Below are 22940 nucleotides of genomic sequence, written 5' to 3' on the forward strand. Positions count from 1 at the left end.
CAGCAAGATGTTGATTTTATTTTCTCCAGACTTGAGAAATGTTACATTCGCCGACACGTGTTTCGTCGTGTACGGTTGAGTCAACACGACTCTTCAGGGCTTAAACTCCAGTTCCAAATGTAAGGTTTGGAGTAAGTCTGGGTCTTGTAATCTATGTTCACTATATACTTAGTATGACTAAGAAATAGTCGATACAATTGAAAGATTAAACCAGTAGGGACATAAGGGTGGTGAGTCTCTCGTCTATTTGTGATCACTTCCCACTGGTTGGTGATGGATCTCGAGTTAGGCGCTGGGTACGCTTGAGTATCAAGCGGAAAGCCGGGAGGGGATTCTTCAATTATGCCCACGACGGAAACGGGTGCGTCTCCTCTACGGCGGTATGCCGATGAAGGCAATCCCTCCTCTGTTAGTTCCCGGCGGTCGTCTCTCGTGTACGCATAATTGAAGAATCCCCTCCCGGCTTTCCGCTTGATACTCAAGCGTACCCAGCGCCTAACTCGAGATCCATCACCAACCAGTGGGAAGTGATCACAAATAGACGGGAGACTCACCACCCTTATGTCCCTACTGGTTTAATCTTTCAATTGTATCGACTATTTTTTAGTCATACTAAGTATATAGTGAACATAGATTACAAGACCCAGACTTACTCCAAACCTTACATTTGGAACTGGAGTTTAAGCCCTGAAGAGTCGTGTTGACTCAACCGTACACGACGAAACACGTGTCGGCGAATGTAACATTTCTCAAGTCTGGAGAAAATAAAATCAACATCTTGCTGTGACAAGGAGATATACACCAAAGAACCTGCTTCTGCGCTTCTTTTTCAATTTTGGTCATTGTACCCTGTTTTGTTACCACACATGTAGTTGCGAGAGCGTAGCTTTGTTAATTTGCTTTGTCTTTTGACTTGTTGGACGGTTAAGGGTGTTTGCCGTCTGCTCTATACGCACTACACAACGATATTCCGTGTATCTTTCACACACTGTAACGTTCTAACCTAGGCAGTGCGCCCCCGGGGTCCGAATATTCTAAAAACCCCTTTGTATAGTACACTTATGCTGACTAGCGTTTCACGACATTTATGATCATACCAATAGTTTATTTGTTCTTTAAATTGGTATGTATATTGAGCCTCATCTGTTTTTTAACTCTTTTTTAACGATGAAATGATTAGGAATGTTCAAAGAGACACAAGGGCATATTTACAAGGAGTTAACGTAGCCATAGAATACATTTTTTGACCGGGCTGAAGACGGCTGGAATGCCAGAAACCGGTCCTCAGAAGCTTGTTTCCGGTCCAGGGAAGGCATGGCTTGGCAGTTCGGGCTGGACTGTTCCCATGAGGCACAGGGTCAGACTGATTTGCATATGGCCATGTCTGAACTGGGGTGGTGTGGAGTGCAAAAAAACGATGGATTTAGGCCCAGATCTTTGTACTGGGGTGAATGTATGACATTGTTCTGCATTCTGTCCATCAACTGTGGTTTTTGCACTTTTCACCCCGAGTGGGATGGGTATGCTCAGACGTGAGTCTCATGCTCTCCACACCACTGGATTTAAGCAAGCCGGGCTGAAGACAGCTGGAATGCCAGAAACCGGTCCTCTGAAGCTTGTTTCCGGTCCAGGGATGGCATGGCATGGCTTGGCAGTTCGGGCTGGACTGTTCCCATGAGGCACAGGGTCAGACTGATTTGCATATGGCCATGTCTGAACTGGGGTGGTGTGGAGTGCAAAAAAACCGATGGATTTAGGCCCAGATCTCTGTACTGGGGTGAATGTATGAAATTATTCTGCATTCTGTCCATCTACTGTGGTTTTTGCATTTGTCACCCCGAGTGGGATGGGTATGCTAAGACGTGCCGGGCTGAAGACGGCTGGAATGCCATGGGTATGCTCAGACATGCCGGGCTGGAATGCCATGGGTATGCTCAGACATGCCGGGCTGAAGACGGCTGGAATGCCAGAAACCGGTCCTCAGAAGCTTGTTTCCGGTCCAGGGAAGGCATTTGGCAGTTCGGGCTGGACTGTTCCCATGAGGCACAGGGTCAGACTGATTTGCATATGGTCATGTCTGAACTGGGGTGGTGTGGAGTGCAAAAAAACGATGGATTTAGGTCCAGATCTCTGTACTGGGGTGAATGTATAACATTGTTCTGCATTCTGTCCATCAACTGTGGTTTTTACATTTTTTGACCATACTGACGTTTTTTATCGCCAAATTTACAAGTTGCTACAAACTCCAGTAAGTGGCATCTTTTCAGCGTTAACGTGAATTTTTCCCAGCGCTAATTCGTTTAGCGTGACTTACCAAAAATTAGATGCATGGTAGGCATTCCCCCCAAAAAACTCCTCCAAAACAAACAACAGGATATTTACAAGTATTTCCTTGTATGTTGCTAAAAAAGAAAAACTGCTGCTAATCACATTTGCCGCAGTTTCTTACCGCTCCAAATTATCTGGTCTTAAAAATTATGCTAACACACTTGTATAAGGTTTTGGTACAGGGCAGCGCTGCAAGGAATCTTGCTGCTCTGCCCTTAGTCAAAAGAAAAAGAAAAGGGCAGAAACGCACCGTATCTATAAGATACAGTGCACTCCTGCCCTTTTCCCCAGTGCTGCCACTTTATGGTCTGCCATGCGTCAACGCAGACACCCTTGTACTGAAGGTGCCTTCATTGCAGGGCTGATTGATTTTGTGCAGAAATCAATTAAAGAATCATAGATTTATATAGTGTGGCTACTCACCCCTGAGGGTCTGAAGGCGCAGGGGTGGTTTTAGTCGAAGAGCCAGGTCTTAAGGTAGTTCCTGAATTGGATCGAAGACAAGAATTGCCTGAGATGGATGGGCATGGTGTTCCAGGTCTTGGCAGTGAGGTGGGAGAAGGATCTTCCTTCGGTTCTGATCTTGTGGATCTGTGGGACAGAGGCCAGGGTGAGTTGGGTGGAGCAGAGTTGTCTTGCGGGTGTGTCTAAGGACAGCGGGTCTATAGAAAGAATGAGGTTGCATGCTTGGTCCATAGGGGTGGGAGGGGTTCCAATTGCGGCAGGCCACCAGGAGTCATCCAGGAAAGAGTTGATCAAGTCGACAGATGCCGACATCGTGGTGTCTCATGATTAGGGAGCGGTAGGAGAAGGTGCCGGAGGTGGCAAAGAGGTCCAGTAGGATGAGGGCTTTGGTTTCACCCTAGTCGAGGAGAGAACAGATGTCGTCAGTGGCAGGCAAGGAGTGCGGTCTTGGTGCTGTGGTAGCTTTGGAAGTCTGATTGGGATGTGTCCAGGACGTTGTTCTCTTCAATTAACTTGGAGAGTTGGGTGCTGATTGCCTTCTCAATGATTTTGGCTGGGAAGGAAAGGAGGGAGATGGGTCTGACGTTCTTGAGGTCTGTTGGGTCAGTTGGATGGTTTCTTCAGCACGGCGTTGATCTCATCATGCTTACAGTTGTTGGGGATGGTGGCGGTTTTAATGGAGCAGTTAAAGGTGCGGCGAGACTTTGGGGCAATGGAGGTGGCTGCTCTATGGTGGTTGGGCAGAGATACAATGGGGCTCCTAAGTAGATGCTCTTCATAGTCTTGAGTGTGTCCTCTGTGGTGAACGGAGTCCAGTTGAGCACTATCTGTTGGAGTGCGGAGTGGTTGCTTGTGGTGGGCGTAGTGGCAGGGTATTTTGTGTCAAAGCTGTTGCAGACCTGCCTGATCTTGTGGTGGAAGAAGGTGCTGAGTTTGTGGCAGAGATCTTGGAAGGGTGGGACGTCTGTGGTCTCACTGTTGGGCCTGGGGAGCTCCTTGATGATGGTGAAGAGTTCTTTGATGTTGTGTGTGGGGGTGTTGTTTCTGCCTTGGAAGGCTTGTTGTTTTGAAGAGAAGGTGCTGTGCATGGACAGCGGATTTGAAATTTGCATGAGTTTCCGGAGTTATGTTGTTCCTCCGTCACCAGCTGGCTTTTTTGGAGTGTTGCTTGCCTGGTGTCTTCTTGAGAGGCTCAGTTGGAGATCCATTGGTGAAGGTTGTGCTGCGGTGTTGGCGTCTTTTTGTGTTGGTGGAGTGATTGATGAGACATTCTTTGGTGGCCTAGTTCCAGCTCCAACAGGAAGGGGAGGTTGGTGGGGTGCGGTGGGCATGGCAAAGGTGAGATGTACTCAGTGGTGGTCGGTCCAGAGGAGTTCGGTGGTATGACTGTAGGTGAAGTTCCCACTGGCAGAGAAAACAGAGTCAAATGTGTGTCCGGCAGTGTTGGTCAGTGTGGTGACTATCTGCTTGAGTCTGATGTTGTTGAGGTTCTCCAGTACGGGTTGTGATGTTCTGATTACTGGGGTTGCCCAGGTAAAATTTGAAGTCTCTGAGTAGGATGTAATTGGTGGTTGTGAGAGCCTGTGGTGCGATAAGGTCTAAAATGGTGTTGGTGAAGGGTGAGCAGTGGCAGGGTGGCCTGTAGATGAGGAAGGGACACCTTCCTACACATAAACAATCATTCCCCACAACACAAGCACCCTTGCACTATGGTGCAAGGGTACCTGCGTTGGCGATAGGCGGATGAAATTAGCGAAGCGCTTGGGGAATCGCAGGGCTACACCGTAATATTATAAGTACGGCGCTTCGATGGGGTTGCAAGGATGGCACAATGAAAAGTGACACATCGCTGTTTTTCCCTAGCGATGTGCCAATTTTCATAAATGAGGCCCTAAATCTGCATTTCTTCTTCCCCTGGGAACGTGTCTTGTCATTCTGGTTGTTGGGGGGAGGGGGGTTGGAGGTGTTGTTGATCTGTGCTGAACTTTGTCCAGGCTGCTCTGCTCTGCATTCCAGTGTTTGTTTTGTTTTTCCCTTAGAGGTGTATTTGTAAACTCTTTTTTGCCGTTGCATACTGAAAAGTGAAGTTGGGCTGAATAGTGTGAACATTTTTATCGTTATTTGGCAGACTGTCACTTTTTTCACGCTAACGTGAATTTCTTTATCGCCTCTAAGTTAGAGTTAGTGTTATTTTTTGCAGCAGCTAACTGATCCTAGCCCCACAGAGCGACATATTGTTAATACATTGCAAACATAGGGTTTGGCGATCTGAAGTGATAATAAAAATGCTGCTAAACAGCGTGAAAAGTGCTTAGTGACAATTCTTGGAAATATACCCCACTGTTTCTCTGTGTAGCAAACTTTAATGTCTCATATCTGTGCATTCTTTTTAATTATTTTTTTCAGCATCAATGGACTTGATTGCCTAAATAAAGTATTTTCATATCATCACCCTGGACAGTGCACATTTAAAAAAAATTGTGGTTTCACCATTGAGGCATAACCACACCCAATATGATTCACTACAGTTCTAAACAACAATCCAGTCCTCTGCTACATTTTAGGGCAGGCTGCTAATACTCTGTTCAGTGGCAACAACATCTCATCCGAGTGATTACTTACCCATTATAATCTGAGGGGGAACAAGGCAGTGGGCCAACTGCATGAATGTCCAAGTAAGCACTCCTATATTATGTAGGCGATTCCGTCCCGAGCTCCCTATTTCGTGGGCAACCTCTTGGTAGTTCTGCCACCTTAAGAGGGCCTCCAATACCATCCACTAATTCCATTCTGACTTTATCGATTAAAATGGGAAACAACCTTTACAACACAACCATTACATCGCACTACACTTACAACGCAGGCATTACATCGCAACATCCTTTAAAACGCATGACACTACAACGCAGGCATTACAACGCATACTATTACAACGCATGACACTACATCACATGTCACTACAAAGCAGGCATTACAACGCATACCATTACAACGCATACCATTGGAGTTAGAATAGTAATTTTTACCCCTATACTCTCCAATACGTACTCTACTGTTGCAACCCCTGGAGTTAAAATCGTAATTTTTACCCCTATACTATCAAATACTTACCTTAAAAGCAATGTAATGGTATGCGTTGTAATGGTATGCGTTATAAATGTAGTATGCGATGTAATAGAATGCGTTGGAAAAGTAGTTTCTTAAAATGCGATGTAGTGTCTTGCGATGTAATGGAATGAGTTGTAGTGGATGTTGCGATGTTAAAACTGTGTTGTAAGTGCATGTTTTGTAAATGTATGCGTTGTATTGTCATACATTCATTAAAAGCAGAGTCTCTGCTGATATCCCAGACTTGTAATCATTGGATGCTTTTCGTCATCCTAATCTTCATCCAAGATACTTGTTGGGCCTCTGCAGATTCACCCCTGTCTTTGGGGTGAGGGACGGCCAATCCCTGTCCTGGGCCCGACCTCATTACTCAGCGAAGCATGCGAAGGCTGACCCCATGCACGCACACCTCAACCCCAAGCATCACAGTCAGGCTACAGCGCCTCCGCCTGCTGGTGCTGACATCTGCAAACATCCACATCTCCTGCAGCACTGGCTAATGCTCCCAGGCCCCTCCCCACCATCCACTATCTTGGGTCACCATGCAGTTCAATTTGCTGGGAGCGCCATCTTGTTTCTGTCTCCTGGTTCTATGTGAGGGCCTGCAAACCTCCACCTTTTAACACCTGCAGACTGGGAGAGTGTCCCAGCTCACGCTCAGCCCGTGACGGCAGAAATGTATTATTGTGTTGACAGGATGCTTATGAATGGGGCGTTTGTCTAACCTATGCAGTAGCCATATTGGACATGCCCACCCGGTCTAACGATAGTACAGTTATTAATAAATGAATACTTTATGACCGCCCTTAAAAAAGTGCTCACCCATGACGGCATATATATATAACATGTTCCATTTGTAAGCTAAATATACTAGGAGTCTAACAGATTCGATGCAAGTTCATGAACTGCGCTACAGTAGCAGGCTAATAAAAAAACACATTTGAACTGTCGAGATATACTAACAATGTAACCCTTTCAAGACCATCTGACACATTTTTTAAATTCTAATATGCACAAAAACTACTGAATGGATTACAGTAAAACAAGCAAAGGCACTCCAATGAATAAAGGTCTGATTTCATGAGAAATGTGGTGTAATGCCGTTTATCAGATTTGCTTTTGGCAGGACAGAGCAAAGTTTTGCAGCTAGAATTAAACAGGCTGCTCTTTAGTCACCCCCTCCCTTATCAATCAATCAATCAGGAGTTTGTTAAAGCGCAACTACTCACCCGTAAGGGTCTCAAGGCGCTAGGGGTGGGGGGGGTGCAGCTTCCATTCCATCAAGGAGGGGGTCTGTCGAAGAGCCAGGTTTTGAGATTTCTTGCGAAGATGGGGAGCGATGTTGTCTGTCTGAGGTGGAGCGGAAGAGCGTTCCATGCTTTGGCTGCGAGGAAGGAGAAGGAGCGGCCTCCCGATCTGTTTTTTCTGGTGCGGGGGACTTCGGCGTAGGAGAGCTGGGCTGATTGTAGGGTCCTTTGGGGTGCGTGGAATTTGAGTCGGCTGTTCAGGTATGCTGGTCCGGTGCCGTGGAGGGCCTTGTGTGCGTGGGTGAGCATCTTAAAGGTGATTCTCGCCTCGACGGGGAGCCAGTGGAGTGTGCGCAGGTGCTGGGAGATGTGGCAGTGTTTTGGCAGGTTGAGGACCAGTCTTGCGGCGGCGTTCTGGATGTTCTGTAGCTTGCGGATGAGGTTTTTGTTTATTCCGGCGTAGAGTGCGTTGCCGTAGTCGAGTCTGCTGGTGACCAGGGCGTGAGTGACTGTCTTTCGTGTTCGAGGGGGATCCATTTGAAGGTCTTACGAAGGAGGGTGTGGAAGCAGGAAGATGAGACAGAGTTGATCTGGCGGTCCATTTTGAGCTCGGAGTCCAGGATGATTCCCAGTCTTCCCCCCCTGGACAGATCTGCACAAAACGTGTCATGCCAACACTAAACATGAAGTCATTTTGTTGGAACGTTTTGTGAAGACTCCTTCAATAGTGCCAACGTTTTTATCAAAGCAAAAAAGGGCTTTTAAAAATAAACTCCTTAACCATAACTTCAGAATCGCTATTGCTGACTGTAAAAACTGTATGTGTTTTCACCTTATGTCATTGCTTTATTGGTCTTTGTACAGCACTTACATCTATTGCTCTGGTGTTGTTGTGCTTTGTCAATGGATGTGATTCTGCTAGGAAAGCTCCCTAGACCACCAGAGACATTTTACCAAGTTAGTGGACATCCAGCTGCTGGGGAGTCATTTTAGCCCATGCATGTCAGAACCACCAAACTATAGTTTCATTCTACCAAGACATGACCTACCATGCCAGGAACTTCATACTTAGTGCTTTACAAGGAAATATGGAAGTGTAGGTACTCACTGTTTAAAGTACTTGTATGTTATAGAAAAATGCCGAAATTCTCTCATTAAATATATTGCGGCACTGCTGAGAGGTGCAGGTAATCTCCCTGTCAAAGTAAAGCAGACCATGTACTCAGTACCAGTCAGTACCTGCCCATTCAAGCAATGTTCATACTGATATGCAAATGCTTCCATAGCCTTCTGGACAAGGCTTGTTTCTACCCGGACACAAGTGTACATTGACGCATGCATTGCACCTTGCCATCTAACGTCACACGTTATTGAGGATGTACTCTTAGATACTCGCAGTACATACAGCTGTCACAGCTCCTCATAGTAAGAGGTGTCTCCTCCTTTTCTAGATATGCATCAGGTGTGCTCTGAAACGTGCCCGCTGTTGATTCGTGTAGTTATGGTATGAAACGTGTAACAATTCCTCTGTGCATCTAAATATCAAAATGGCCTTGTGGTTAGTGTGCACATACGCACGGGTGCAGCTGTGGTCTTGTTGTGTCGCTCTGTGAGTACACCACGCAAGGGCCAGACCTATTAGCTTTGACAATGCTTGTTATTTGTGGTATAAAGCGGATACTTCAGCTGCCTGTTAAAGAAAACGTAAATGAGCTTCTTTTTTATGAACAAATGTGACCTTACTGAACCTGTCATGTGCACTGTGCTATACAATTGGGGAAATCGATGTTTAATTACCCACGTCATCCTTATCATTGCTTCATGTCAATGGCTCTCTAAAAATAACAATCAGCTTCCAAAGAAAACTGGGCGCCGCCCACTTCACCACAGCAGGTCTTAAGGTCGCTGCGTGTGTTTACTTTATGTCGCCACCGGGAAGACCTGCTGCTTTATTAACTTCCACTTTCCACAATGAGCGGCTTCTGTTCTGTTACTCTGCCTAGTCCATATCACCCTGACTAGCGGCCACTGAAGCGAGATTTTCAGATCTAATTTTTGCATCCGAGTCCCGCTGTTTTGTCTGTTTTCCTATTTTTTCATACATATATATATTTTTTAATTTGTGTTCTTATTTATTTGGCGTGCTGTCTCGGCTGTCTGCATCATTCTGGTGCTCGGTGCTGAGGGTCACCGCCTGGGTGTTCAACCCTTCACCCCGCCATGCCCACCTGTCACACGGACTGCCTGGAGCGGCCCCTCTCCCGGGCCTTCGGCCGGCTGGGCGCCCTGATCGCCAGGCATCCCTGGTGGTTCCTGCTGGTGCCCGTGGTGCTGGCTGCAGGGCTGGGAGCCGGGTTCTACTTCTTGCCCCAGAGGCTGTCCAATGACATCGAGGAGCAGTTCACCCCCGTCGGGGGGGCCGCCAAGAGCGAGAGGGCTATCATCATAGAGCACTTCCCCACCAACGACTCCGGGCTCTTCTCGGCACAGAGGTTGTACACCGAGGGCACTTACGCCTCCCTCATTGCGGTGACCAGAGACAACAATAACATCCTGACCCCTGCCGCCTTCCAGGAGCTGCTGACGCTGGACCAGATGGTGAGAGCTCTGCGTGCGTCCAGCATGAACCTGACCTTCGAGCAGCTCTGCGCCCGCAGCGGGGGCTCCTGCGTGCCCCCCAACCCGCTGCTGCACGAGGTGCAGGGCAACCCCGCTGCCATCCAGAGCCTCAACATCACCTTCCCCATGTTCCAAGGTGCATCAAGTCCCGTGCCGCAGTTCCTGGGCGCGGCGCTAGGCGGCGTGGAGCTGAAGCCCGAGTCTGACCTGGTGGAGCGGGCCAAGGCCGTCCGGCTGGTGTACAGCCTGCGGGAGGACGCGCCCGGGGACCGGGAGCAGAGCCGCGAGTGGCTGCAGAGCTTTCTCCGCGCCGTCCCGGGCGAGCTGAAGGCCTTCCAGTTCAAACACATCGAGGTGAGGAGCGTACATTTAATCCTGTATCCCAAACGCGTGCTTGTTATTCATAGAGTGCAGAATAATGATGCTTTTTTGTCGCCGCTTATCTGATTGTACAAGTATCGATCCCATTGTCTGATTCATGAATGTTTGCAAGTCAATTATGAGTTGTAGGCCTGTCGCAAAGTCTATGAAGTAAAATAACAAACTTCTTGAAAAGCACACACGGTTTAAAAGACTGTTCGAGTCAAGTTGGGTGATGTTCAAATCACCTGTCATTCACCCATGCTCACTCGAGTGAGGAAGGGACGAGATATCTGTAAGTTAAGCGGCGACAGTCCAGTAAGAGCGCTCACTTTACAGTACACATTGCTGCATATAACTAACACCATTACTCCTTAACGGCTAACCAACTTTACTACAAAGTGTGTCACAACACAAGCACTCGCAGGTACGATATTTCATATTCTCATACTGTTACAGTACAGTATTAAATCAGATTTCCTAAATCCTGGCTGAGTTGTTAAGGAGACGTTTGTTCACATCACTGTCGCTCAGAACGACAATGAGAAAGGCTGTTTTCGTGCAGCGCTTCAAACCACACATCTGCAATTTCAAGGCGTTGTAAATCACAGGCGACACAATTAACTAATCTAACAGTACTGCGCCCAAATGGAAGATTGGCCTAGATGTCTGTGAAGAAAGCATCGCATTTCTGAACGCAACTGAAAACGATGATCTTAAAATGGGTCACTATACATTTACTATAATAAAAGCTTTAAATCTCGAGTGCCTTATTTTCTTTTTCGAACCACAGTTAAGAACACCGATCCGCAAATCATTGTGGAGTGGTGAAGTGTTCTGTTGGATAATATATAGCGCTTCTTTCGCGCTATACATAAAAAAAATGTCAGGGCAGTTTTATATAGCGCGAACTCTACCCGAAGGTATTGGAGCGCTTTACATGAGCACCAGTTTTTTTTACACAAGGACGCCTTCATTTTTTTAGGCACAGGGAGGCCAGAATCACAGGATGTTGAGCCTTAGGCCGAGACTCGAACATGGGTCCCCAGCTCCACAGTCGGCAACTCTAGCCGTTAGGCCAGACACTCCCAACCGAACCGTCCTATAAACCTTCACTTCCTTAATAGACCTGCATCTCGAGAATAGAGCCCATTGTACCAAAGATCCTGCAAATAGTTCATTTATTTATGTTAGAAATTGAACTGCGAAATAGGGGCTCTGCAGACTGCACATTTGGGAAGAATCCATCGTGCGGTCTATATGATTCTAAGACTTGCACTTGTTATATGAGCTACTCACCAAGGTCATTTACAATCTCTTCGGATAAAAATCAAATATCACCAAAACTTCAAAAATGCCTTGCACTATATGCTTGTTTATCTTTCCATTTTCATAGAACAAAGGGCCTGATATATCAACCGGGTTCATCAGGTTTGTGTCTAAGGGAAATACGTAGAAACAGAAGGGCCAAAATATTCGGCATGGATTTAGATGTTTTTTAAAGTCTCCGCGCATGAGTTAAATGTTGCAGATTGAAAGACACCTGCGTACCAATACTATAGGTGTGTCACAGCGTTACTTAACGTCACGTTCCAGTATTGACGAGAAGGCCTCATTGGACCAACAGTAACCCGATCGTAAATGTACAGCAAGCAGGGGCACATATCACATTTAATTTCAAACTCCTTTACTTTTGTCTGCAGTGCACATTGCAAGCAACCCTTTCTTAAGGGTCTTACCAACACGTCATCTGAAGGTTTGCCACTTCAATCACTAACTCATCAGACATATTTTGGAACGATTACTGGCTAGCCACTAGCCTTCACCGACCTGGCCAGTATTTATTAATATTTTAGCCTCTTCCCATTTTTTCCATGTGTATAATGTGCTCATGAGCATGACATAAGTATTTTATATGTTTAAACCTTTCTTCATCCCCGTTTTTCCATTTCCTGCATAACATAAAATCATAAAAAATCGAGGTGCATTGGCAGAGCAGCAGTGGGGCTTACAGACCCAGGTCTCAAGCAATGCTCCACCTATGTGGCTAGATCCTCGCTTATATAAATATCTTAAATTAATTGAAAAAAATAATGAATAAATATCCCTTGAAACAGTAGCGTTTTTTGTGGTACTTTGTCAATTCGTCAACACTCACAGTTAAAAACTCATCGATTTGAATTAGTAGACAGGTATATTTGAACTGAGTAGCATCTTAATAACACATAGCTCATCAACGTGCACCAAAAAAAAATTAGATATTACATTGAGCTTAAAGCTGTATTTAATGCAATGAAAATTCCTATTCATGTTATGAATCATTTAAACATATACAAAAAACTGGGAACATTTTACTCAAGTTTCACAACCCTTGTACAACATTTTTTAAACATTCGGACGATTTAATACATTTATATTTTTTGTCTACCTGGTAAGGGGATTTAGAGTGTTAACCACTCCCTGCTAACATCTGCCCGTGAGGCTTGGGTTAAATGTATGAATTCTGACGTGACAATCTGAAAAGTTCATCTTCGAAGGTTTGTAAACTGAGTAGTATTAAATAAGGCAAAAGTAACATTTGTTCGGTATAGTTCATAGAAATGTAAAAAAAAAATCAGCTAATAAGTGCTATATTAAAACAAACAATGATCATGTTTGTATTGATCCATCATACGGACAATGCAGGGTGTACACCCCCATTTTGTTAATATGTCAACAAAAAAGGGAACTCTGCTTGCACCCAATGAAATTATTTTAAGAACGTGTTGAACTGTAACATAGTATCATAAAAAGAAACCAGCAGAAAACATGTATTTAAATGTATGTCGGGAACAGTAAAGATCCCTTATTGCTTAATTGATAACAACCATTGGAATGTAATGCTCGATAAAACACATACATGTAGGGAGGAGTTTTTATAATTATAAATTCCGAACGTCAAAATGTTTTCCAATTTTATTTTCAAAGTAATACACTAAAATAATTGAAAATGTAGTTCCAATTCATTTTACTCTGACCTTTATTCAATGAAAATGGAATTCTCATGTTAGATGTTCCAGTTGATAAATTAGCAATTGATCACATTGACCCCATGGGTTGTAACTCAATGACTTATAGTCCAAGCAAAAACACAGACCAGTTTATTTGTTAAATGTATTTCTAACCAACAGTGGCATACGAATTCTACGAGTTCAGTTCAGTTTAAATCTTTATCCGACTATGTTTATGTTTATTTATTTCTTTGATTAATTAAAATCTTACAAAATGGATATAAAATGTTTTTTTACAATACTTAAATATTGATGCATCGCTTATATTCAAATACTCATAAAACAATAAAAAGTACTCTGACCCATTAAAACTATTCCATTAATCATCTTGAGAGTAGTTACACAAAATTCAAACACAAGCGTCCAACTTATTCTTGGCCAATATAAGAAATTTCACAAATGCTGAATTAATTGCTAGGTCTTCGGGATCTTAGCTTGCCATGAGAGCCTGTCTACAGGTCCTTATACCACGTTCATTAAATAGTTTCTTAAGTACAGCTTTTCTTTCGACTTCCAGGTTCGGGCAAAGGCACATTAGGTGTATGATGTTTTCTTGATCCGATTTACAAAGCGTACACGCCCCGAATTCTTGAGGTCTTTTCCATGGTGCCAAATGACATGAGCCTGGAAAGATACCAACTTTATCCGACTATCAAAAGAGGTAGCTATAAAAGTACAATCATATTAGATTTAAAAAACAGGTTTAAAAAATGCAGGTACAATCACAAATATTACAATCATTTCCTTTTTAAAACTATATCAAGACACATTCTCATGTTAATAGGCTTCATAAATAGGCATGAAATTATTATTGCTTAAAGGAAAATCAACGACGGAATTAATACAATCAATTTAATTGTTTTATTCTATAGTCGGATAATTTTTCGCGCATTAATTGATTTCAAAATGAACAGGGCAATGTTGTAACATATCAGGGGGTCACCAAGTGTCACCAGAAATTTCATTGCTACTTTATGTGACCTAATGTTATGGGTGACAAACAATGGTTTGAGATAAAAACGCCTAAAATTCTGATAAAAGTTACAAAACAACAAAAAGTTCAATGTGCTCTGTTTACTTTTGTTATCACACGGAGATGGTACCTCATCAGATGGATGGGTCCTCATTTTTGGAAATACAACAAGGGAATGAATAATCCCACATCTCAATCTTAGTAGCACACAACTGTGCCAGGCATAGGTCACATATGCCAACTATTTATTGACTATGAGTTAAAACCTGAAATACATTTGCTAGCTGGACAACTTTTAGGCATTTCGTTTAATAGTTTTTCAGATTTCGCATAAACTTGCGAGTGCCAACTCTCCCCATTCCGAAGTGCAATTCCTTCTTTTGGACCAAAACTCTATTTATTCAAGAGTTTTAATTTTTCCACCGCCTTTACCCTAAAATTGACCTGGCAAGAATAGAAGACATAACAAGCATGAAAAAACACCTTATGTTTAGCACCATATCTCCTGTTTTGAATGTTTCGCATTATAAGCTGGTCGGTGAGAACACTAATTGGTTCTGTAGGGTATATGATTCCAATCAGTTTAGTTCCTTATTTAATTCAGGCTTGCCTCCTCTTTGGCTAGTTTTTTACAAATATCAATTTATACAAATTGATGTATATAACAAATCATTGACACCCGAGACGGTTAGAGAATCAGGAGGTATATTAACATTTATATACCATCAGTGCTTACACCAGCCCGAAGAGCCATTGGTTTCATATATACAATGAGTGAACAAGCAACAATGAGTACAAAAAACAGAATAGGTGCAGAGTGTCACAAATATAAAATTTCAATAAAAATTCAATGGTGGTGTCCGGAAGTTTGTTCAAAGAGATTCAGGCCTATGTCCTTATTGCTAGGATGTGGGGAATGCTTGATCACAATACAGAAGTGGCAGGACATCCAGGAAATCTCTTAGCGCTCCTCACATCCTCCTGCCACTGGTACTTTTCTAGATTGTGTTGTGGACAGTGTTTCAACAAGGAACAAGGAGTCGGAATAAGCTGTTGAGGGTCACCTGGTAAGATACAACCACCACCACTAAAGCACGCTCCAGCCACTGAGGATAGGAATCTTTCCCATCCCCACCTGTTTCCAACATTTTGAACTGGAACTGGACGCGCTTGGAGATCCTACCATCCGCACTCCACCAGTACTTTGTCGATCTTCTCTTCACGGTGGCACAAAGCAGTGCGTTGTGCACACTTACCATGCAAAGCTCACCAAGTGCATTGCACTTGGGCCTTTTTGATGGATTTCCCTGACCACTCTTCCTACTCAAAGTAGCACTTGCACCAGAACTGTGTGCCTTTTTTCCTCAAAGTAACCAGAGATAACCAGTGCTCCAGCAATCCTTGTCCCACTTTATGCACTCCGTGGCCTGTAAGTCACCTGTATGTCTGGTGCATTTTCATGCCTGCCAACTCAGACCGTGCCACCCTGTGACCCACGATATCGCCTCTCATAACACGGGTCTCCTGATGAGGAGCCGATATCACACAGTGGCAGCGAACACCAGCTGAAAACCATTGTAAATAGTGTTTTTCCAGCTCGTTTTCTGAGGCTTTGAACTGCCGACATCCATTAAGAGGTGGGGCAGCACCCAAGGGCATGGGCACCAGCCTCAACACGCTTTTTTCTCTTTTTTGGTTGGGATGAGGGGTTTTGGGGCAGTGAGAGGCTCAAAAGTGCCTCGCAGGTACTTCTCAGCATGAGGCTCTGCCCCCTTCAAGGCCCACCCCCTTCCTCACTAAGTGAGATTGTTCTTCAAGTTAGCAGGTATGCATTTTAGTGTTCTTAAAACTATTCCCTGTGAGATTGGTGCCTGGGGAATGTGCATGTGTGATCCTTGACACTATGTTCTAAGCAAAGGCTACCCTTCTGCACCCAGAGTACAGTGTTATGTAAAATAGTTCTGGAGCATGGTGGGTGTAAGAAGCTCTCGACAAAGTTTTCAAGCTCTCCATTTTGCTCAACTTCTAACTGCCATTCTGAAAGGAATTAGTCTAGTTTCTCAATATGTCAGCAGTGATGTTGAAGTGCGGATACCCAGGTATTGAGTACCTGCACTTCTTAAACTGGAAAGGGGGAGTACCAGAACTTCTCAAAACTAGTACAAAGCATTTAGCAGGAGAGTGCCGGCACTCCTCAGTCACAAAAAGGTACTCTGGACACTGACGGGCATATATACAACGAGTTAACGCCGCGTCAGCGTCACTTTTCTGCTGCTAATGCGGCAACATTTTTATCACCCTATTAACAAGCTGTCGCTAACAGCAGTTAGCGACACCTTTCTGGCGATACCTGCCGCTTTTAGCATTGCCACCCATGTTAGCGATAACTATCGCTAATGACATGCAAGGTAGGCGTTCCCTTGCAAAAACACACGCTAACCCCACTTTGCGATATTTACAATGTTTTCCCTGCCCCGCGATATGTTAAAAAAACAGCCGCTAAAGGCCGTTAGCGGCTGGGACTTAAGACCAGAAAAAAGCTGGTCTTAAAAATGGAGATATCCCTTGGGGTTTCATTTCAGCAGGTTTTGTTGCTTGACTGTGCTGCAAGCTATGTTGCTGCGCTGCCCTGCGACAAAACTACAGGGCAAAACTACAGGGCAGGACAGCGCACCATCAATAAGTGCGCATTCCTGGGCCTCACTCATGAAAAGTGTGCAGCGCTGCGACAAGACTGCGTTGCAACACTTTTCACTACCCCCTTCTTGCAACACCATGGATGAGCTGTATTTACTGGACAGCGCTCCCTGACGCAAGTAATGACAGATACATCTGGAATCCTGACGTATCTGTCTGCGCTAAAGTCACCCATTGCTGCAGTCGCGTCACAGCCATGATGCAACTCCAGCAGTGCATGGGGCCAGCCTATCCCTATGGCACTGTGTCAGCCTTACTCGTGCCATCATGCAGGCATAAGGTACACATGCCTGTGTGTTGGCGCAGTTGGAGATCCATCGGTGGCGTTTGCTTGCTGCGGTGTCATCGTCTGTAAGCGTTGGCGGAGTGGTGGTGCCTAGGGAGTTGAAGAGACATACTTTGGTGGCCTTGATCCAGCTGGGAGGGGGGCGATGTTGGCGGTTGTGTACGGTGGGCATGGTGAAGCCCTGTTGTATGCAATAATGGTCGGTCCAGGAGAGTCCGGTGGTGTGGCTGTCGTTGAAGGTCCCGATGGTGGAGGAGACATGCTTGACAATGTGTCCTGATTTGTGGCTTGCTGCGGTGACGACTAGCTGCTTGAGTCTGATGTTGGGGAGCAACCCCATGAGGGGGTAGTGTTCTGGTCACTGGGGTTGTCTAGGTGGAACTTTGTTGCACCGAGTAGGATGTCGTCGGTGGATGGGAGAGCCTGCCTGGTGTACAATGAGGTCTGCAATGGATTCGGGGAATAGGTGTCCATAGCCCGGGGGGCAGCAGATGAGGGTGCTGCAGAGGATGGGGTTGGCCCGGATCAGTAAGTCGAGGTGTTCCATGGTCACCGTTGGGTCATTAAAGTGCGTGGTAAGTCAGATTGTCCTTCTGTAGGTGATGGCAATTCCTCCTCCTGGACGGTCGGGTTGGTCCTTGTGGGTGATTTAGTAGCCGTCAGTGATGGCGATGTCCGGTCTGGAGCAGATGTTGGTCCTGGCAGGTGATGTGGCTTTCAGGGTTGATGGCGAGGTGGGTGCTGGCACCGTAGGGGTGGAGTGTCCGAGAGGAATGGTCCTTGGTGCTGAGCGCGGTCCAGGGGCAGACGGACACAGATGGGCTTGCCTATGGCTTGCCTTTGGAATGGGAGATGTCCATTACAATGCAGGCATTACATCGTAATGCCTTTACAACGCAAATCCTACAATGCAGGTGACTTTACAGTGCATTCCATTACAACGCATTATGAGGTCAGTAATGGGGTATTTTTATTGCGTGGTCAGTCGGAGTGTAATAGAATGCGAGGGTACAGCAGTCACCCCCAAGTCCGCTGGTGATCCTCCCGATGCAGTTGATGCAACAGGGCCCCTTTAGGTGTGATCTTGCAGCACTCCTGCTGCACAAGTTTGGCGCAGCTCAGGGGCCTCACCCTCCACAGCGTCCAGCCAGCGCAACCTCATCCGGCCTGTGATGCAGAGAGGTGCCGCACACCATTGGCAATCCTCTCTGTGCACCCCGGTGTAATGGTGGACCAGAGTATGTGATGCAGACCTACCTACGTTGGTGTGCAGGAGCTCCTCTACCATTCACAACTCCGAGGAGTGCAAGGCGGTCTTCTCACACAGGTCAGCAACGTGTCTCCATGTGACCGGCCAGACTTCACCGCCAGGTACAGGCGATTGCCCCACCTCAATGTCTACCACCACAGCTCGTTGTCTCCACAGCTCCTACGATACCCACTCCAGGCTCCAGACGCAGGTCCAGCGAGGCATCCAAGCTCCAGACGCAGGTCCAGCGAGGCATCCAGGCTCCAGATGCAGGTCCAGTGAGTCATTCCAGCTCCAGACACAGGTCCAGCAATGCGTCAAGGCTCCAGACGCAGGTCCAGCGAGGCATTCAGGCTGCAGATGCAGCTCCAGTGAGTTATTCCAGCTCCAGACACAGGTCCAGCAATGCGTCAAGGCTCCAGACGCAGGTCCAGCGAGGCATTCAGGCTGCAGATGCAGCTCCAGTGAGTTATTCACGCTACAGATGCAGGTCCAGCAAGGAATCCAGGCTTCAGATACAGGTCCAGCAATGCATCCAGGCTCCAGATGCAGGTCCAGCGACGCATCCAGGCTCCAGACGCAGGTCCAGCGACGCATCCAGGCTCCAGACGCAGATCCAGCTACGCATCCAGGCCTCAGGCGCAGGTGCAGCGAGGCATCCAGGCTCTCATCCTGGGCATCCTGGATGTTGTATGGCTTGAGGGGGTTGTTGATGTGTGCTGCACTTGGCCCTGGCTGCTCCATACTGCATTTCATTGTTTTTTTTGCCTATTTTCTATTGGAGGTCGATTGATAGACTATTTTCTCCATTAGAGGCAAAAAAACCTCACTTTAGGCTGACTAATGTGCGTTTTTTTGTTGCTAATGGGCCTTTCATTGGTTTTCGCCCACTATCGCCGGAATTCCTATTGCCATCACGCTAATGTTAGCAGCAGTTTTTACAGCTGATCCCTGAAGCTATCGCCATGTAGTGACATCTTGTACATACGTCACTAACAAGGCGATAGTTTCCAGCGGCCCACAGCGGTAAGAAAACTGCCGCTAACTAGCGTTAGCTGTAGTTTTCACCAGTCCTTATACATATGCCCCTGAGAATCTGTACTTCTGTATTTTCATTTACAGCACAGTGGGCCAGATTTATCAACGGTTGGTGCAACGCACCAAGACAACTTTTTTCTCTGCATCAAATGGAGAGAGCAGGAATGCACCATAATTACTAACATATGGCGCATTCCTGTTTTCTCTCTCTATGCTGGCACATTTGTGGCTTCCAAGCTCCAACGCAGGCAACCTTGCGCCATGTTGCAAGAGCGCTTGCTTTACAGGCAGGATTGTTTTTGTGCAGGAACAAGTGTCAGAGAAAGAGGGAGTAACAAAGAGAAATAAATATAATTCTCCTTGTTATGTCTTTGTTGGAAAGTTGTACCATTTTAATGCATTTATAGGTTTACTATTTTAGTAAATCTGGGAATGCAGCAAAAACTATGAGTTGATAGGTGGGAACTCCCATCCTCCATCCATGAATCTCCTTACCAATGTAGAGAAATGCAAGGCAGCGACTTGCCCTACATTGCGTTACTACAGATTTACTATGCCATGCCGAGCCATGTAAAGTGACTCGGCGTGGCATAGTAAATCTGACTTAAGGGCTTGTGTTGTCTTGAGTTGCCTTGAGTGATGCAATGGCGAAGCAAGCCCTTGATAAAACTGGGCCTGTGTATCAGGACCACAGGAGTATTTAAACAAGTGGTGCTCACATCGGCGCAGTTGGCACACCACTGGCGCACTTGAGGCACACCTAAGAGAAGGAGCACCTAAGGGAAGCACATCTGCACCTGGATGGGCCCAAAGGTCAGCCACCCTCCATGACAAAATCATCACCTTTTCGTCCCAACAGCATAAGACCTTTAGACAAGTAAATCATCCTATATGTAGGCCAGCTGAAAATAAAGTAGTACAACATGGTGTTAAATACTCAAAACAATTTGACTGGATATTGCTTAAGCACTACCCAGGGAGCAGAACTCATGAGAAGAGGCTTGGCATAGTAGTTTTTAATGCCCAATCTTTAGTGAAACATGCATTTGAAAATTTTAACTGCTTAATAATGGAAATTTAGAAGTGCTCCATTTGACCAAAACCTGGTGAATGGATTGCTCTGTGCCTGATTTGCTGAAAGTGATTCTGCAGTGATACAAAATTATTATTTGTTATAGAGCAGCAGCAAAAAGCGGCGGAGTGGGACTTCCTATGTCCTTATTTTGTGTAGATCCCATGAAAGATATTGACGTCCAGACTGGAGCCTCGTAATAGCTCCAGAACCATTCTCCTGGCTTACCAGCTCCTCAAATGTATGCTGGAATTTCATAGGCAATTTATGAGCTGACCTGGTACCTGTTGGTAAACCATTGCTAATTAGTTATAATTGGAGATTCCAACTACTGGACAGAAGAACGTGAGTTTGGGATTAAGAATATAGAATGTTTGGGCTTGATGACTTTGCTCTGTGATTGACTATTCCACACAAGATCTCGCAAACTCTGAGAATTAGCACTTTAGGCGATCCTCGTCCTAGCAAGTGATGTTGGGTCGATAGGTGACAAGAGCAATACCCCAAGAAACCTACAGGGCTGAACGCTGAGTGATAGGTACTCTTGTGTGCTCTGTGAGTATGACCCTTTGGATTGAGGGCCCTCAGGGCCCCTTGTGTGCCTGGAACCTAGACATCTCCATCCATAATGGCAGTTTGCCCTTTCACACACAACATATTGCACTAAGAAACTGCTACCTATGTGAGCAACATTTATGCTGTAAATAGTGATTACACACCCAGCAATTCGTATTTTCCTAGTTATATATCTGCAGTTTCACAGAACACTTATCACAAGCATTTCCAATAACTCTCAACTAAGGGTGTAGCTCTCACAAGCTTACCCTATGCTTCCTCTAATAACCGTAGTTTTTTACCTATACCTCTCTTGGTCACACTTCACCACACCACTATTAAACACCAACCTCCACACACCCCTGCTAACCCTCAACAAACACTATAACAGGTTTTCTTCCAACAATTTGCATCACAGCACATACCTTTTCTACCATGCTACCTTTGAAACTCTCAATCCATACACAATACAGTGATTTACACAACAGATTTGACTCCTATTTCCCTACTCTTCGTTTTATTGCTATCACCAAAACATTGATTTCCCAGAAAGGGGCTGTTTTCCTAATTTCTCTTTATGTCTATCTTGGGCAACCTCCCATTCCATGCCTGTAAATGGTTAAATACAAGTCTGTCCTAACAATCTCCCATTCTTTTTCGCCCACCTCGGGCAAAAGATAACTAGATCCTCCAATCAGCTCCGCTCTTGCCTTCTATTCAGTGCTCTGTACCTTCAATCATGACGCAAAACACCCTTTTATTCCATTCTCTTCAATCAACATCTGTCTGACCAATCCCTTTGTAAGATGCACATGCTGTCACTAGAGAGCAAAGCAATGGACTTTATTCTTGTCTCCACTTCATTCACACAATCAAGCCATTTACCACTGACTACTCGTTCCGATCAAGATGCTTTCCTTAATTTCTCAACTCTAAAGGTAGGAGTTGTGACCCAGGGACTAGAGATTCTGACCTTGGAATAAGTGGAAAAGGATCAAATCCCAGCCCAGTCTCAGCTCAACATCTTGTGATTCTGGACTGGTCTCCTAATCTCCATGTGCAGAAAATAAAGGGAAAATGGGTAACATAGTCTGAGTCAGTTATAATGCTCTGTAATGCCCATGGGCCAGGTTTGTACTATAAAAACTGCCTAAAAGATGACAATTTACAGGCAGAAACATTCCCTAAACAATTCCTGAATATTTGAAACACATACAGAAAGACCCGACTGACTTTCGGAAAGCCTCTCTTTTGACATGTTCAATAACACCCTCCTGGCAACACATACCTTATATTATCTATGCCATGTACTGGGCACCTCTTTCCACTGCTCCCTATGATGAACCCCGCCAACCACCCAGGGCCTCAGGACATACATTTGCATTGATTTGCAGAGACAGATGGAATCTCTTTCCCGACAGTGCACACAAAGAGCATGCAGCACTCTAACCAAATCAAAATACTAAATGGGACGCATCTACTCTCTGAGCCTCATCCAAGAAACCTTCTCACACTATAAAAAGTTTCCTTACCACAACCCTTCATTACATTTAGTCTACCCTCACTACTATTGAATTTGAACCCTATATTTCTTCTATGATCTTCCTCAAAACAACACACTCAATACTCCTCTCCCGCACTCCCATCAACCTTTATAGACTCAGGGGCATATTACCAAGGGGGACGATAGGTAATTATCGCCGGTTTAGCAGCCGTTTTCGGCCGCTAAGCGGCGATAATTCTATGGCTATATTAGCAAGCTGTCGGTAACTGATGTTAGCGACAGCTTTTAGGCAATAGCGAGCGGTTTGGGGCCCGCTTTGCATGTTAGCGATATTTATCACTAATGACATGCAAAGTGGGCATACCCAACCTGTTAGCGACCGAAAGCAG

At 45.4% G+C, this 22940-nt stretch overlaps 1 protein-coding gene across 1 annotated transcript in view; it reads left to right on the forward strand.

Moving 5' to 3' along the window:
• The first annotated feature begins 9005 nt into the window (after nucleotides 1-9005).
• The window catches only part of LOC147688737 (patched domain-containing protein 3-like), a 35890-nt gene continuing 21955 nt past the window's right edge, over nucleotides 9006-22940 (forward strand). The window contains exon 1 of the mRNA XM_086941609.1: nucleotides 9006-10121. Within this exon, the coding sequence (XP_086797735.1) occupies nucleotides 9369-10121 (753 nt within the window). The 5' untranslated portion in view covers nucleotides 9006-9368. The remainder of the gene's footprint in view (nucleotides 10122-22940) is intronic.

The sequence above is a fragment of the Lissotriton vulgaris genome, chromosome 10 (assembly GCF_964263255.1).
Source record: "Lissotriton vulgaris chromosome 10, aLisVul1.2, whole genome shotgun sequence".
Classification (NCBI taxonomy): Eukaryota; Metazoa; Chordata; class Amphibia; order Caudata; family Salamandridae; genus Lissotriton; species Lissotriton vulgaris.